At 59.7% G+C, this 14,494-nt stretch overlaps 7 protein-coding genes across 7 annotated transcripts, besides 1 other annotated feature; 3 read left to right on the forward strand and 4 right to left on the reverse strand.

Annotated features, from left to right (window-relative positions):
• Positions 1–1,014: 1,014 nt before the first annotated feature.
• On the reverse strand, positions 1,015–2,789 carry COLE_02816 (uncharacterized protein; the record flags this gene model as incomplete). Its single annotated transcript, XM_018426943.2, has 4 exons — positions 1,015–1,499; positions 1,535–2,535; positions 2,567–2,714; positions 2,753–2,789. 4 exons carry the CDS (start codon positions 2,787–2,789, stop codon positions 1,015–1,017), a joined length of 1,671 nt encoding a protein of 556 aa, XP_018276181.1.
• A 262-nt stretch (positions 2,790–3,051) lies between these two features.
• COLE_02817 (uncharacterized protein) lies at positions 3,052–4,370 on the forward strand (the record flags this gene model as incomplete). Its single annotated transcript, XM_018424189.2, has 4 exons — positions 3,052–3,239; positions 3,271–3,382; positions 3,656–3,769; positions 3,804–4,370. The coding sequence occupies 4 exons, from the start codon at positions 3,052–3,054 to the stop codon at positions 4,368–4,370; spliced, it is 981 nt and encodes a 326-aa protein (XP_018276182.1).
• Positions 4,371–4,500: 130 nt separating this feature from the next.
• Positions 4,501–5,735, reverse strand: COLE_02818 (uncharacterized protein; the record flags this gene model as incomplete). The annotated part of the gene is made up of 4 exons (XM_018424190.2): positions 4,501–4,814; positions 4,991–5,090; positions 5,326–5,424; positions 5,664–5,735. The coding sequence occupies 4 exons, from the start codon at positions 5,733–5,735 to the stop codon at positions 4,501–4,503; spliced, it is 585 nt and encodes a 194-aa protein (XP_018276183.1).
• A 488-nt stretch (positions 5,736–6,223) lies between these two features.
• COLE_02819 (uncharacterized protein) lies at positions 6,224–8,489 on the reverse strand (the record flags this gene model as incomplete). Its single annotated transcript, XM_018425557.1, has 7 exons — positions 6,224–7,084; positions 7,121–7,439; positions 7,474–7,775; positions 7,817–7,930; positions 7,996–8,088; positions 8,173–8,273; positions 8,321–8,489. The coding sequence occupies 7 exons, from the start codon at positions 8,487–8,489 to the stop codon at positions 6,224–6,226; spliced, it is 1,959 nt and encodes a 652-aa protein (XP_018276184.1).
• A 476-nt stretch (positions 8,490–8,965) lies between these two features.
• Positions 8,966–9,016: a sequence feature (Short protein (COLE_02820, TXT12410.1) was converted to a misc_feature.).
• A 1,355-nt stretch (positions 9,017–10,371) lies between these two features.
• On the reverse strand, positions 10,372–11,755 carry COLE_02821 (uncharacterized protein; the record flags this gene model as incomplete). Its single annotated transcript, XM_065626237.1, has 5 exons — positions 10,372–10,701; positions 10,738–11,009; positions 11,052–11,200; positions 11,246–11,286; positions 11,324–11,755. 5 exons carry the CDS (start codon positions 11,753–11,755, stop codon positions 10,372–10,374), a joined length of 1,224 nt encoding a protein of 407 aa, XP_065482506.1.
• A 489-nt stretch (positions 11,756–12,244) lies between these two features.
• Positions 12,245–12,508, forward strand: COLE_02822 (uncharacterized protein; the record flags this gene model as incomplete). Its single annotated transcript, XM_018424192.2, has 1 exon — positions 12,245–12,508. One exon carries the CDS (start codon positions 12,245–12,247, stop codon positions 12,506–12,508), a length of 264 nt encoding a protein of 87 aa, XP_018276187.1.
• Positions 12,509–13,588: 1,080 nt separating this feature from the next.
• COLE_02823 (uncharacterized protein) lies at positions 13,589–14,338 on the forward strand (the record flags this gene model as incomplete). Its single annotated transcript, XM_018419773.2, has 1 exon — positions 13,589–14,338. The coding sequence occupies one exon, from the start codon at positions 13,589–13,591 to the stop codon at positions 14,336–14,338; it is 750 nt and encodes a 249-aa protein (XP_018276188.1).
• Between the last annotated feature and the right edge of the window lie 156 nt (positions 14,339–14,494).

Consider the following 14,494-nt stretch of genomic DNA (forward strand, 5'->3'; position numbering starts at 1 on the left):
CTCCTCCCTCCCCGGCGTTGAGAAGAGAAGAGTATACGACCACATCCCAGCACCCTGAAACTGTACACGACCGATCTGTGCATTGTGCGCCTTGGATCGAGGACTTTAAAATGGGGCTTCGGTGTTAATTCGTTGTTGACATATTTGTGATTCGTTGCTTATTCGTTCCAATTCGTTGCTAATCCGGTGCTAATTCGTTGCTGATTCGTTGCTTATTCCTGGCCGATTTGTTGCTGAATCGTTGCTAATTCGTTGTTAATTGGTTGCTAACTCGTCGCTAATTCGTTGCTAGCTCGTTGCTAACTCGTCGGTAATTCGTTCCTGATCGTTACTGATCGTCGTTAATCCGATATTGAGACGTTGTATATTGGTTGCTAGCTCGTTGCTAATTCGTTGCTAATACATCTCAATTAACGTCGAATAAACTCACTGCCCGCTTTCACCGTGCACAAGAAAAAAAATCCTTCTGGAAGCGTCTGAACACTTCTAAAAGGTAGAGAGAGCCTGAAAACACCATTCTAAACATGCGCGCTCTCTTCAAAAATTATTGTTCTTCGTCGGTTTGCGAAAAGGACATTTCAATGTTGAGTTGTGTTGATTTGATTTGATTTCCGAACAATTTCAGGTGATACCGTGCACAGAAAAAATCATCCCCTAAACGCGGTTTACCACCACTAAAAGGTAGAGCGCGAGTTGAAGCACCGTTCTGATCAATCGCGCTCTCTTCAAAAGTCCTTGTTCTTTGTCAATTCGCATTCAAAGTCCCGGACATCGCGCGGGATATTGGGGATTGGTGTATCCGAAAGATGTCAATAGCTCGCCGACGCGCGCGGCACTCACACAAATTGGCATAAGTGCACTCCAAGATCGCATGACCGTTTGTGAATGTACGAATGAGGTATACTGAAGGTGTATTCATTGTAATGCTGCGGGGCGACGTGTGACCTGACTTTTTCGGACTAGCCCTCTGGACGGCTTATATAATATTATACGTACATGGCTCCGCGTCTACATCTACGGCTCGCTCTGGCTCACGCCTGTCCCGCCGTCTCCTTCAAGCGACTTGAGTAGCTCGAGAATATCGTTTGTATCGTGCGTCCCGAACACGCTGTCGAGCGTCATGCCCGCAGACGGCACCTCGTCCTGGAACTGGAGGAAGAGCGTGGACAAGTCCTCGTTCTCGGCCGGCGTCGACTCGTTGAGGTCGGCGAAGGGGAAGTGCGAAGCAAAGTCAAGACTGCTCCCCGCCTCACCGGGCGTGGGTGTCGTCGCCTCCTCCGTCCCGATGTCACCTGTTTTGCGTGCGCTCGCCCGAGTCGCCATGCGCGGGCTTGGCGTAGGTACCTTGCGCCGCTTGCGGGGCGATTCTGTCAATGTCGGGTCGGCACGGGTCTTGTTCAACCGCGGCGAGGAGCGCACGGGCGCTGGCGTCGACGCCGCGCCGGGCGTAGAGTTCGGAACGGGCAACGTGCGGTGTTGGTTGTAGTATTGCCCACATGCTGGTGTCAGCTTAGCATAGCGGACGCAGGCTTACGCTGACAGACCCGCGCGTCGCGATTTCCCTTGACCTTCTTCTTGAGCCACTGGTCGCTCTGTGTTGTGCCGCAGTTCTCGCACCGTCCTTCGAAGGAATCTGAGTGGGGTGCGGGTGGCACCGTCACTTTCTCCCATCTTCCGGGGCCAGGAGAGGAGGTGGTGTCGCTTTCAGGCAGTGTCTTGAGGAGCTTGACAAGGAAAGGGTTGCCGACAAGCTTCTTGGCCATGTTGGGTGACATCGAAGCCTCAGACTTGAGCACTTCGAGGATGCGCGCGCGGGACGGGGACGGCGTGGGTGGCGTTTGTGGGATGTGTTTCGGCTGTGGTGGGGGAGTGACGGCACGCGTGCGATTCACCTTAGGTCGTGGTGATGGTGGTGGGCGGGGTTTGGATGGGCCGGCTGTCGCGTTCGTCGCAGTGGCTGCGTTAATCGCATTTGCCGCGTTGGAAACATTCCTCGACACGCCGTTGGAGCTGGCGGCGGCAGCTGTAGGAACAGGGCGGCGCAATGGAGACGGAGGCTTGGGCTGCGGTGGGGCGGGCTTGACGAACCCTCGATCCCGCCCTGGGCTCGTCACGGCCAAGGGGTTCGCCGCACTGCTCTTGCCACCTGCGAGCATGGTCTCGAACTCGCGCCGCCCTGCGAACTCGGCTTTGCCTTCCGGATTCAGCTGACGGAGGGTGAGCGTGACCTCAAGGCCCCAGCCCTTGCCGTCGGCATCTTCTGACCTTGCGGCGGCCATCAGCCCCTCCAATCCGCCGCCCTCGGCGAAACAAGCGTTGGAGAACTCGTACTCGCGGGCCAACCTCCCGCGAACGAGCGTGGCGCCACCCCCGGCCTCCGCCAGCGCCCAGGAAAGAAATCCGCGCCCTGTCCACACCGACGCAGGCGGTGGCGCGGAAGGCGAGGGGAATGCGCGTCCGCCGGACGCCCGTGGAGACGGGTCGAGGTTGTACACCGTGTAGTCGAGAGACTTGCGGTTCGGTACGCACTCGGGGCTGCTGTCAGCTGTGCCGGAGCGTGAATTACCTCGCGTAGCAAATGCCCTTCGCCAGTGCTTTGAGGGCGACGCTGCCCACGAGCTCGGCACCGACCTGCTGCACGAAGACGGGCTGCTTGTCGTTCAGGACGGTAAGGTATGACTGGGGGCTCGTGTCGATCGTATACAGCACCTTGACTGGGGTTAGGCTGGTCTCGCGCGCTTCAATAGCGTACTGGGAAGGGGCTGGATCTTGCCCGGGCTCGGAGGCATGGTGGCGAGCTGCGCGCGAGTGGATGGGGGTGGAGGATGACGAAGACAATAAATCGGACGCGTCTGATGCTCCTGATGTCTTCAAACACAATCGCGTCACGGAAGCATTTCCCTGTAATGTTTCCACGTGGTGTATATCCGGCTACTACATGCGTACGCCGGCCCCCCACCTGCCCGGTAGCCCTCCGTCAGTGGTCTGTCGGCTATCTCCAACATCTCCATTCCCTTCTCCGCATTCACAACTACATCTAAACTAAACGCAATGGCTACACGACCTGTGCCGCCGTATCTCCGCCTGCGCACGCCAGGCTTCGCGCACCACGGGCTCAAGTTCTCGCCGTACTTTGACGGGCGCGCAGCAATTGCCAGCGGCGCCAACTTCGGTCTCGTCGGGAATGGGCGCGTGCACATCGTCCAGACCACGCCGGCGGGGCTGCAGCTCGAGAAAGTGTATGTGGGCGTCGAGGCGCGGCTGATGCAGATTCGATACGCAGGACTGCGTGTACGACGTTGCGTGGAATGAGGCGCACGAGAACCAGGTGCTCGCGGTGTGCGGCAATGGGTCGTTGAGGCTGTTCGACATCACACTGCAGGTGAGTTTGGGGAGGGATGGTGGAGTGGGCGGGGACGAAGCGCGTGCGTACCAGAGGGGGAGCGGAGGCTGGGAGAGCACCTGTGGCGAGGCCAGTCCGTCCCCGCATTCCGCGTTCTTCCGTCACCCGATCCGCCGCATATGAAGCGGATCGGGTCTCGAATTCCCATCGACAGATCAACACTGCTCGTTTACTGGCGTCGCTGATCTGGCCGCCTGGAACTTCCTTGCTCCGGCCTATCCCGATTTCACCCACGCCGTGCACTAATCCCAGGGCCTCCCGGTCGCGGCATGGCACGAGCACAGCTCCGAAGTCGTAAGCGCGGACTGGAGCAACATCGAGAAAACGCAGTTCGCGACTGCAAGCTGGGACGGAACGGCCAAGGTGGTGCGTACTCTGCCCTCGGCGGAGCTGACACCAGTGGGCGACGGAACGCGCGACGGCGCTCGCGACGCTCCCCGGCGCACCTGGACACCAGCTGTACACGGCGCTGTTTTCGCCACACACGCCCGCACTGCTGGCCACGAGCGGGCAGGACGGGCTCGTGCGTCTCTGGGACTTGCGGACGGTGAGCGCGCGCGGTCCCGCGCCGCAGCCGGTGCAGACGCTGCAAGCGAGCGCGGGGGACGTCCTGGCCGCCGACTGGAACAAGTACCATCCCGGCGTGTTGGTGACGGCGGGCAAGGACCGGAGCGTGCGCGTGTGGGACACTCGGAATGCCGGGCGGCCCGTGACGGAGCTCGGCGGGCGCGCGGGGCATACCTCCGCCGTGCGCAAGGTGCAGTGGTCGCCGCACCATGCGGATGTGCTTGCGTCGTGCGGCTACGACATGAGCACACGGGTGTGGCGCACGTCGCCGCCCAGCATCATGGGCGTCATGCACGACCACTCCGAGTTCTGCATGGCGCTCGGGTGGGCGCTGTTTGAGGAGGGCGTGCTCGCGACTGGCGGGTGGGACCAGGTCGTCAACGTGTACCGCCCGCTGTAGGCAATAGGAAGGGGAGGGGAGTGCATCCCCGTTGTAACGACTATCTACTAGCATTCAGCTCTACGGCATTAGGTACTAGATTACGGCGAGCGTAGGGTACAGCGGCCACGGCCCAGGACACGAGATACAATCAAATGTTCTTCTTGGCCTCGGCGTCGCTGCGGGCGGCAGCCTCGTCGATGGCCTTCTGCTCCTTGGCCTCGAGCTGCTGCGCATACTCCTGCCCGATCTGCATGCCGATCACACCGAGAAGGAGGAGGCCGACGAGCGCGTTGCCCGCGGCGAGCACGCGCACAGCCTCGATCTTCTCGTTGTCGGTGAACGGCTTCTCGGGCGCGGGCGGCGCGGGGATGATGCTCCAGGTCGACTTGGCGTCGGGGAGGAAGGTGCGGAGCGACTGGATGTGGACGGAGAGGTAGAGGACGATGCAGCCGGTCATCATGGCTGGGGTTAGCGCGGGGTGTACAGAGCACGCGGCCAAAGCGGCGCAAGGCGAAATGTTGAGCGATGCTCTAACTCGCAGAAGACGTAGGCAGCGGAATGGCGTCGTAATCCGACCTAGTCCAACGCCCTCACACCACGCCCTGCGCCTTCAAATATTGCCTCCACAATAAACTCACCAAGCGCCGAGCCGTCAAAGAACTTTGCGCTCTCCGACCACTTGTTGAGCTTGAAAATGAGGGTGAGCATGGGAATAGCCATGGCGACATGGAAGAGGGACTGGGGTGAGTGGTGTTTACGTGCGAGCGAGCAGCGAGCGGGGCGTGGCCACCTGCATCTGCGAGCAAGGAGCAGCAGGAGGACGCAAGCTGCTTGCCTCGCGAACGCAGTCGCGAGCGGCAGGCGTAATGGACTAAACCGCTGATCACGGACAGCGCGTGCGGTCAGGCTGACACATCCGATGCATCCGCTGCATCGCGTCATCGCCCTCGCCGGCCTTCGCAGATTCACGCACCTTGACGGCACCCGGGGCCTCGTACCACATCTCGTAGAACTCGTATGCGGCCTGGATCGCCTCGTTCGTCAGGGGGAGGTACAGGAGGCCAATGTCCACCTGGTGTTAGCTAGTTCCGGCCGGCTGGAGAGGGTCGTGGGAGAGAGACTGGAGAGGGGAGGGGAGGGGGGACTCCGAATGCTGAGATGAGATGGCGGAGGCGGAGAGCAGGCGGAGAGGAACCGGAGTGAACGGAGGGAGACCAGCGCCGGCACCCAGCGCCGGATTGCGCGCGGAGCGATACGAGATGAGAGGTCGAGATTGTCGTGCACGGCCCCTGCATCATGTCCAGCACTCACCACCTGGCAGACAAAGACCATGCCGAGGAGAAAGGCGGAGGTGCCGATGACAATGTTGGATGCGAAGCCCATGGTGGCGACGAGACGGATGGAGTAGTTTCGAGGTACGTACGTGTCAACGTTTGCTTTCCCATCTCGACGGTTGTCGATCATGCTGCACGCGGAAGCAAATCCAGCTACAAGTACTTGGCACGCACAGATCTCATTCCAGAATACCAGAATACCAGGACCTCCGTCTGATAAGCTCACCCGGCTAGCCGCGCAAAATGGTCCCAGCGCGATACTGGCGCGCTTTGGCGCGTCCAACCGCACCGCAACATAATAATTCGGCATTCTGTCCATCCATGACTATGATACATGGCACGAGCGCCGACAATGATGGACGGAATACACAGATGCGTGTCACTGGAGGAGCCGTTAAATGTCGTCGAGTTCGTGTAGGTGCTATCTATGCACATGCAGTGGCAAAAATTTGCGGGTGTGAGATGCTCTGCAGTCAGTGATTGCGGACACAGTGCAACCTCACTAGTAGGGCTTGTTGGTGTCGCATTGTCAAAATACTACTCTGGTGCAGCACTCATGCGAGCCAGCGGGTTCCAGACTCGCTGCGTCGAGATGAGACGGCGCGTTGGCAGTTTGCTCCTGTTGTTGCTCGGGCCGGCCTCTGGCTCGTCTGCCGAGCTGCTCGATGACTGTGACCTCGAGGGAGACGTGACGGCCTGGGCAAGCTGCGATGATCCGAGACGGGGTATGAGGCTCCTGGGCCGCTGCGTCGTTGTGGCAGGTGTAGGGGGCGGCTGACCGGTCAACGGCGCGGTTGTACGGGGCGGGGTGCTCGGACCTTCCTCGCCCTCTTCAATGAAAGGAAATGACGAGGCGGGAGGTGCGTCCTCGGTCCCGGGAGTTGCATCCCTGCTCGGGGGCGGCGAGCTCAAACCGGATTTGGGGAGCGGTGCGTCCGCGCGACGCTTGGTTGCTCGCTGGTCAAGCTCGGACGTGCTCGAGCTGCAGCTGACATTCGAGCTGGAACGAATAAGGCGCGGTGTGCTCTCTGATGTTCTAGGAGTCAGGGTGACCTCCTGTGGCACGGGTGCCCGGCCAGAGCCACGCTTCACGCCACGAATTGTGTCATTACGGCTTGGAGGCGAAGGCGCGTCTGACTTGACCTCGCGGAGCGCAGCAGCGACAAGATCCTCGTCGTCAATGTCCTCCGGAGCGTCGGCGGGCTGAATGCCCTTGCGCGGTTGACCCACGGCGTCGCCAGCTTTGGGGCACTTCAATGGGCCGCTGCGGGTTGGCGTGGTAAGCTGCACCATGGGATCATCCGCTTGGTCGACCTCCGCCGCGAGCACATTGCGCTCAGTTGGCGGGGAAGGAAGCGATGTGGTAGCCTCAGGCCGACGGAGAATATTGGACGCAGCCTTGGACGTCAGCCACTATCACCTCTGCTCACTCACCCATCCCGCCCATTTCATTTGGTTCAGCTGCATGTAGCGCTGCTGTGGGCCAACAACCATGCCGGGTCGGACGACCCGCATGTAGCCAATCACCTCCGAGGCTGTGAACTGGAATTTGTAGATAAAGTAGGCGCCGATGAGAACACCGGTGCGACCGAGTCCAGCCTTACAGTGCACAGCAACCTTTTTTCCCTTGGCGAACGTCTCCTCGGTGAGCTGGATGAACTCCTTGACAATCTCGTCCGTGGGATTCGTCCCATCGTCAAAGTAAAGATCGACATGCTCGATACCGTCCCTGACGAAGTGGTGGCGATCGTAGCTGTTGTCAACAACATATCACCAGCTACACTCACAGCTCGTCGTTGAGGCGGACGACCATGCCTACGTTCTCTTGCTGAAACTTTGCCTGCACCTTCTCAAATGCACCGCGGAGCATCTTCTTCTGGCCGGGCGAGTAGTCTGGCGCTGTCTCGCCTGTTGGTGTCCTCTCCCTGATGTACATGGGGTCCATTGGGGAGGCAAACGCTACAAAGTTGCCCAAGATGTTCAGGTCGCCGTTTTCGGGCTTCTCGTAGTATCGGTACTCGTCGGCGTCAAAGTCTTGTAGCTGAAGAAGGTCATGCTTGCCTGCCTTCCATACCCCATACAGCACGTCCTGGGGTCAGCTCTCCACAGGCTGGGGATAGGTGAGCTCACTTGCGCCGTCAAGGCAAACTCGTTGAGACCGTTTCCTGCGTCGCGAAATGGCAGGAGCTCAAAGTGCGAAATGGGATGGAATGCGTCCCAGGGGTCGTTGTGCTCGACAATAAGCTGTGTGTGAGCCGATCAGATCAGAGCGGAGTCGAGGAGTGGAGCTGTCGGGAGAAGAGACGCACACTGTACAAGGCGGCGATCAAGGCCATGTTCGACTTCTGCTCTGGCTCTGGCGAAGTGTACAGGCAGAGGGCCTTGCGCTTGTGGTCCTTGATCTGGGGTTAGCGTGGGTGAGCGTGGGCGTGGGAGTGGGAGTGGGAGCGGGGAATGGACGTGGATGTGGAGGAAGGAAGGCGTACATCGAGGCGGTTGAAGATCTTGACGCAGGCGTCAAACGTATAGGCAAGGTTGAGTGGCCCATAGTCGTTCTTGAATGGCGTGTAGTACAGATCATGATCGACTGGTGGTCAGTGGCGGCCAAGCACTACAATGGGGGATGGCGCGCACGGGAGAAGAGGTGCATGGGCTTGCCAGTTGTTGGGTGGGCATATGGTCCCAGCGCAGCATCTTTGGGTGCGAGAGTGGTGAAGACGAGGCGTGGTGTGAAGAGGGCGTATGGGTTTGGCAGATTGCGGAAGCCCGAGGGCGCGCGACAAGATGGCGCCGAGCTTGCCATGGCGAGTTGGAGTAGTGGAGTAATGATGATGAAGAGTGTAGTGTTGAGAGTTGAGAGATGGGGAGGAAGGCGTGTGTTATGTTGACTGGAGCACGAGCTGGGGTCTGTGTGGCCTGTGGGGTGGTGGGGAGGGAGGAAGGATGCGAGGGGTTGTGCGGAAGGGCCCGGGCGCGGCGCTCGGCGCTGTGGTCGGCAGTCGGGGGTGAATGTTGGATGCTAATTGTGTGACTGAAATTGAATGGCTGTGAATGCTGTGTTGTTTGCGTCGGCGATGAAGAGAATGATGAGCGGGGGGCTGGACAAGGTATGATGATGCGTGGGGAGGCAAGAATGAGCCAGGACAAGAGAAGCGGAAATGGGGAGGGGGATGATGGGAGGGTGAGACAGAGTGTGATTGAGTGTGAGTGTGTTGAGTGGGAGGTGTAAGGGTGCTAGTCGAGCTAGTCGGTTGTGAGGAGGACAAGAGGGAGATGGAGCTAGGTGATGAAGGAGGAGGATGAGGTGGTGGTGGTGAGAGCGGTGGACATGACGAGTGGAGAGAGAGAGAGAGAGAGAGAGAGGAGGATGGGGCGACAGGGGGGGGGTGGGGTGGGAGGGGCCGTGTATGGGGGGCACGGGCTGACGGAGGATCCAGAGGATTAGAAGAAGAAGAGGAGGAGGAGAGTAATGACTACTACTGCGACGTTCAAAGTGGGGCGAGGTGATCTGTGCGCTTCTCTCCACAATCGCACAATGGCGTTTCCGCCTCTCCCTCCCCGGCACTCGCACAAGGCACAATTCCCTGGACCCCCTCTCCCACCCCCACCTCCATTCCTCAAAATCAGGCGCGTCCTCTCGCCTCAGTCCTCCTCTCCGCCACCATGCTACCGTCGACGCTGTCTACTCCACTGGGAGTGCCTGCTGTACATAGAGATGCAACTCCCAGATCCCCGCCGTCCCAAGAATTCCAAGGGACGGACGAACCCGACCGCGCGCCGTGAGTCGCGTGACAGTGACGCTTGGATGCGTAGGCTGGTGGCGACGAAGCCTGCATTGCTGGATGGCCTTGCCTGACGCGTTCCACATACCGCGAACCCTGGTGCATGGCCCACCGTATGAGTCTAAAACCAAAATTCCCACTCCCCCCGGCCCCCTGCTAAAACCAAAATTCATTCTTGTCCTGGATGTCCTCAACATTAGTATTCCAAACTAATAATATTACATCGTCGATCTATATCCTCTTATCTACAACTCGTGGTAATGCCGTCATCTAAGGGTGGTGTTGTCTTGCCGCCATGCGCCACGTCCGCCATGTCATCGTCCCAGGCCTTGATCCCGTCTTGAGCCAAGATGGCCAAGACGGGCCAAGATGAGCCTAGGATGCCAGGATGTAGAGCCCGCGTCCAGAGGATCTGGTCGCCTCTACGATCTATCCTCCTGGTGGATAGTCCAATGTTTGTCCTGTCACTTTCACCCTAGCTCACCCAACCTCCTCACATGATGCCATTAGCTCCACTTACCACTCTCCACTGATCCACTACATCTCCTCTTCACTTTTGCTCGCCCCGATGCCCTCGTCAACAATTATCCTCACACATCACACCTCACAAATCTGCCAATCCCCACATCCCACACCCGTCCCTAGGGCCTGCGCCCATACATCATTATACAATAATACTACATGTACAGATAACGCACGGCCCAATCTCGCTCCCGAGATAGGCGGGGCGCAAAGCCTAGACGAGCAACTCGACACGGGCTCCGCGCCCTTGCGGTGCAAGGGACAGATGCGCAAGATTCCAATCGGCCCACATCATGCGGTGCACAGTGACAGGGCGACCGGTGACCAGCAAGGCAGGGCAGGGCCAGGCAAGTGGCAGAGCAAGCAGGTATGCAACTCAACCTACAGGGCGTCATCCCCGCCGCTCCACCGCTGCATCTCATGAGGACTCTCCCAATGCTCGAAGCGAAGGATGTCGCCCGCGTTCGCCGTGCGCACAGTCAAATTGGGCGAGACGTCAATGTGTTCAATCAGATGGTTGAACTTGAATGCGAGCGCGTTTCGCCTGTCACTGTTGCGCGGTTGCAGCATCTCGCCAGTAATAATGTCCCACGCCCTTAGGCGGTGGTCAGAGCCGCCAGCAAATACGACCGTGTCATCTGGAGACGTCGTAAAGCCCATCGTGGGGATCGAGGGGTTGAAGTGCCCTGCAAACTCGCGCAGCGGCTGAGTTGGGTAGCGCACATCGAAGAGCAACAGTTGACTTTCCAGTCCGGCGGCGACAAGACCGTATGGCACTGCGGAGTCACTGAGTCGTCTCAACCCCGTCACTAAACGCTTATGTGGCATGGTGCCCACGACCGATGAGCGACTTTGCCCCGTGCGCAGGTCGTCTACGATTATATTGCCGTTGCGTAACCCCGCGTACACCAGGTCTGTGGATGTCTGATGTAATCGCCATGGGTCAGAGGTGAGGCGTCGCGACGAGAGGATGAGATTGTCGTGTGTCGTTGTGACCGTGTTGATCGAGGAGGGGAGGCCTGAAGTCAGCTCGCCCCATGCCCCCCCACAACACTGCTCACCGAGAGACGTAATGTTGTCAAACGACGACATTGTGTATATGTCACGCTGGGGAAGATCCAACGTCCATTGCTCTGGAGGGACATGAACGAGGTTGAGCGGATCTCTCCTCCAACTGTGTACGTGTGGGGTATTGCCGTTGGCGACGCAGCTGTGGTGTTAGCCATCGCTCGTCTGACCCGCAGCGGCGACTCACATCCATGTCCCTCGCGCGACGTTGCAATGTACCCCAAGGAGCTGCTGTCAGCTCACCAACGTCTACGCCGCAGCCTACCGTCTCAGTGCACGCTGAAAACGAAAATGCGTCCCCGTCCGGACACGAGATGATGACCTGCCCTCGATCGGTGGTCACGGCCAGCCCGCCTGGCCCAAAGCTCTTGACGCTCGTGACCTTCTTCCCGTGGCAGTCGCACAGCCCTGCTATGCCATGAAGCGTGGTGCTGGCCACCCGATCGGTGGTGCAGCGGCGAGTGAGTGCGTCGGAGCGCGGACCGAGCGCGCGCGCCAAGCGCCGCCGTGCGTCGCGGCTCGAGGACACGTCCCACGGGACATCGTTTTTCCTCTTCTTTGCGCAGACGGGGCGCTCGCGCATTCCCATGGCTTCGGCGCCTTTTGATGGGCGCGAGGAGAGGGGAAAGTAGCGTTTGCGCTCGACGTCGTAGTACATCCCGGGGACGTCGCCGATAAAGGCGTTCTTGTTCGCCATGGCGGGAGAGTGATGCGGGTCCAAGACGATGTAAGATGGGAGGAGAGTAGATGGAAATGGAGGCAAGAGATGGAGATGGATGATGAGTAGATAAGGAGGGCGTGTGAGGTGAGTGGAGCTCGTTATAATGTCGTCGTCGAAGTGGGGGCAGGCGAAAGCGCAGGCGTGGGCGTCGAAATGATGGCGTAGGAAGGATTAATTGAAGGAGTAAGACCGAGTGGGACACACAACGACGACGATGTGGCCGTCGATGAGCATGTATGATCAACTAAATCACAGTTGTAATCTAAACGAGCACTCGAAGTCAGCGGCCAGTCGGTGCGAAATGAGCGACCTTGCGTTCTCTTTCGGCGGGGCCCGGGTAAAAGGACAATCAAGTGGCGGCCCAGGGTATACACTCCTGTCAGGCACACCAATATTTCTTACCATCTCTCCATCTGTTGCGGGGAAACCGTGTGGGGTAACTTGCCAAATCTCATCTCGGACACCATGAACGGCGACTGCATCAAAGTTTACCTTCAGCACATGGATCCTTCGCTTATTAACTGTCTGCAGCCGCTTGCCGCAAAACGGGGCCCACGACTCGGCCGCCCGGCGTCACAATGTCGTGCAGTTCCCGGGATGGCGCCGCGCGGCGATGAGATGGACGCCGCATATTCGGCTCTCGGACCGAGGGCTCCACCCACGCTTAAAGCCAAGTTGACGTGTGACCGAGGAGCTGCAAGGGCAGGCGGTGGTCAACTCATGTCGTAATGTCGATCAGATTATCTCAGTTGGGACATGAGCCTGTGGAACCGGAAATCCGGACCTCTCGATGGCGGGTGGTAGACGTTGAGCTGTTGTATGTCACTGGGTTGTGGCCACCGGGTGTGGCTAACGCGGATGAGTGTTGGTGGCGAAGGTAGTCAGTGAACATCACAAGCTGGCAAAGTGCAATAAGGGACTTGATCAATGTTATGGGAGAATAATCGGGTCCAGACGAAGCACATGATTTTGTAGCTGTGAAATGAAGTTGTGACAACAATGCCATCTATAACCGCCGGGAGACTGCCGCCTTATCGTTGGCGCCTTGCACCTGCTAGTACTCGTACCACGAAACACAGAACGGTTATGGAAGGCGCCAGCCGCCGATCACCGAGTGCCCAACTTCACTCGGTACCGATCAAGCTCAACAGCTGACGTGCTGACACCGCCCGGCGTGCCCGAAGCCCATTTAGACAGTGCCACAGAGGAACCAGAGGAACGCGAGCACCGCTTGCAGCCGAGCTGCTCACCTTGGGACCAGGCACGACCAGCAGGTGATGTTTCCGATAGGCGTGCCTGCCCGAAGACGCCGTGCCTGTTTCTGCCGCGCTGATCCCGCATTCTCGAACACCCCTCTTTCCTCCTGCGTCCTGTGCTCCTTTTGCCACTGGAGACTACTCAATTCATCTTGAACAACACGCCAGGCGGGCGTGTAGCGGAGGCAGGAGGAGACTAGTGCTGTGCCATGCCAGATGATTCAGCTGACAGCTTGATGGGAGAGCGGCTGCGTTGCGACAACAACGCCTCCTGTCCCTTGCTTATCAGATTATGGAGACGCCAATACGCCAAACGCCAAACGGCCAAAGGCATGACGCACGATCGCCAGCCGATCACTCTGCATCTCAATCCACGCACTGTCTCCCCCGCCACTCTTCCGTGCCGGAACTCGGAACAGCGCCGGCCGCACCGGCCGTGCCCGCCGATTGATGGCGAGCAGGGCACCCGAAGCGGTGCACACACGCACGCGCTCACAGCTCACGTGGGTGCACCGCCCCGCTCCCACGCCCAACATCCACATGATGCAGCAGCATGCACGCCACCCCCACTTTCCATATATACCGCCTAGCGAACAAGAACGCACAACAATCTCCACTCAGCATGCGTGCGATGCGCCTCCTCACCCCCCTCTCGGCGCTCCCCTTCAACCCGTTCCCTCTAGCCTCCCATCCCCTCCCACCACCCATCCCCAACTCGTCCCTCTCGTTCTCGTGCATGCGCCAGAGCCAGGCCACTCCTCCTCCCGCAACTGCGACACAGCAGCCTCTCCTCAGCCTCAACAATGCTGGCGCCGACACGGAATCCACCCACCCTCCCCGCCCGCGCTTGCGTCTCGACACGCGTCCCGAGGTCCTCTCACCGTCGCTCGAGCGCCGCTCGCACCCCTCCACCCCGTCGCGCGCGACTCACTCGCCCCTCTCGCGCTCCAGCATCTCCCCGCGCTCACGCACGCGCGCCCGCCGCCCGCGCCGCCGCGACGCGATGGAGCCGCGCACCGTCCACTTCGTCGGCTTCCTCCAGCGCATGCACGCGACGCTAGACGCTGCGGCCGTAGGCACCGTAAGCTCCGCCGGCGGTGGTGCGGAGGCGACGGTGACGGCGACGGCGATGGCGACAGGTGAGGCCATCATGGCCGCCCTCGAAGTCTACTTCCCCTCGCTGGCGCGCGAGCCCGCTGCGTGGGCCGCCGTGCGCAAGGGCAGCCTCGAGGCGCGCGTGACCGCATTGCATACGCTTGTGTTGGCGCGCGTGCCGCCCGAAGGCGATCCTGCGCGCCACTAAGCCGTCGCAGCATGTGCAGGCGGTGTGGTGACGTGGCGACGTGGAACACCGAGCATGGCTCCGATTTCTCATGAGTGGGCGCGACACACACGATAGCGACGGCACAGGCGGTCGGCGACAACGACGAACTGGGCGGCACACACGAAGTACCGCAAG

This window comes from Cutaneotrichosporon oleaginosum, assembly GCF_008065305.1.
Source record: "Cutaneotrichosporon oleaginosum strain ATCC 20508 chromosome Unknown ATCC20508_contig02, whole genome shotgun sequence".
Taxonomy (NCBI): domain Eukaryota; kingdom Fungi; phylum Basidiomycota; class Tremellomycetes; order Trichosporonales; family Trichosporonaceae; genus Cutaneotrichosporon; species Cutaneotrichosporon oleaginosum.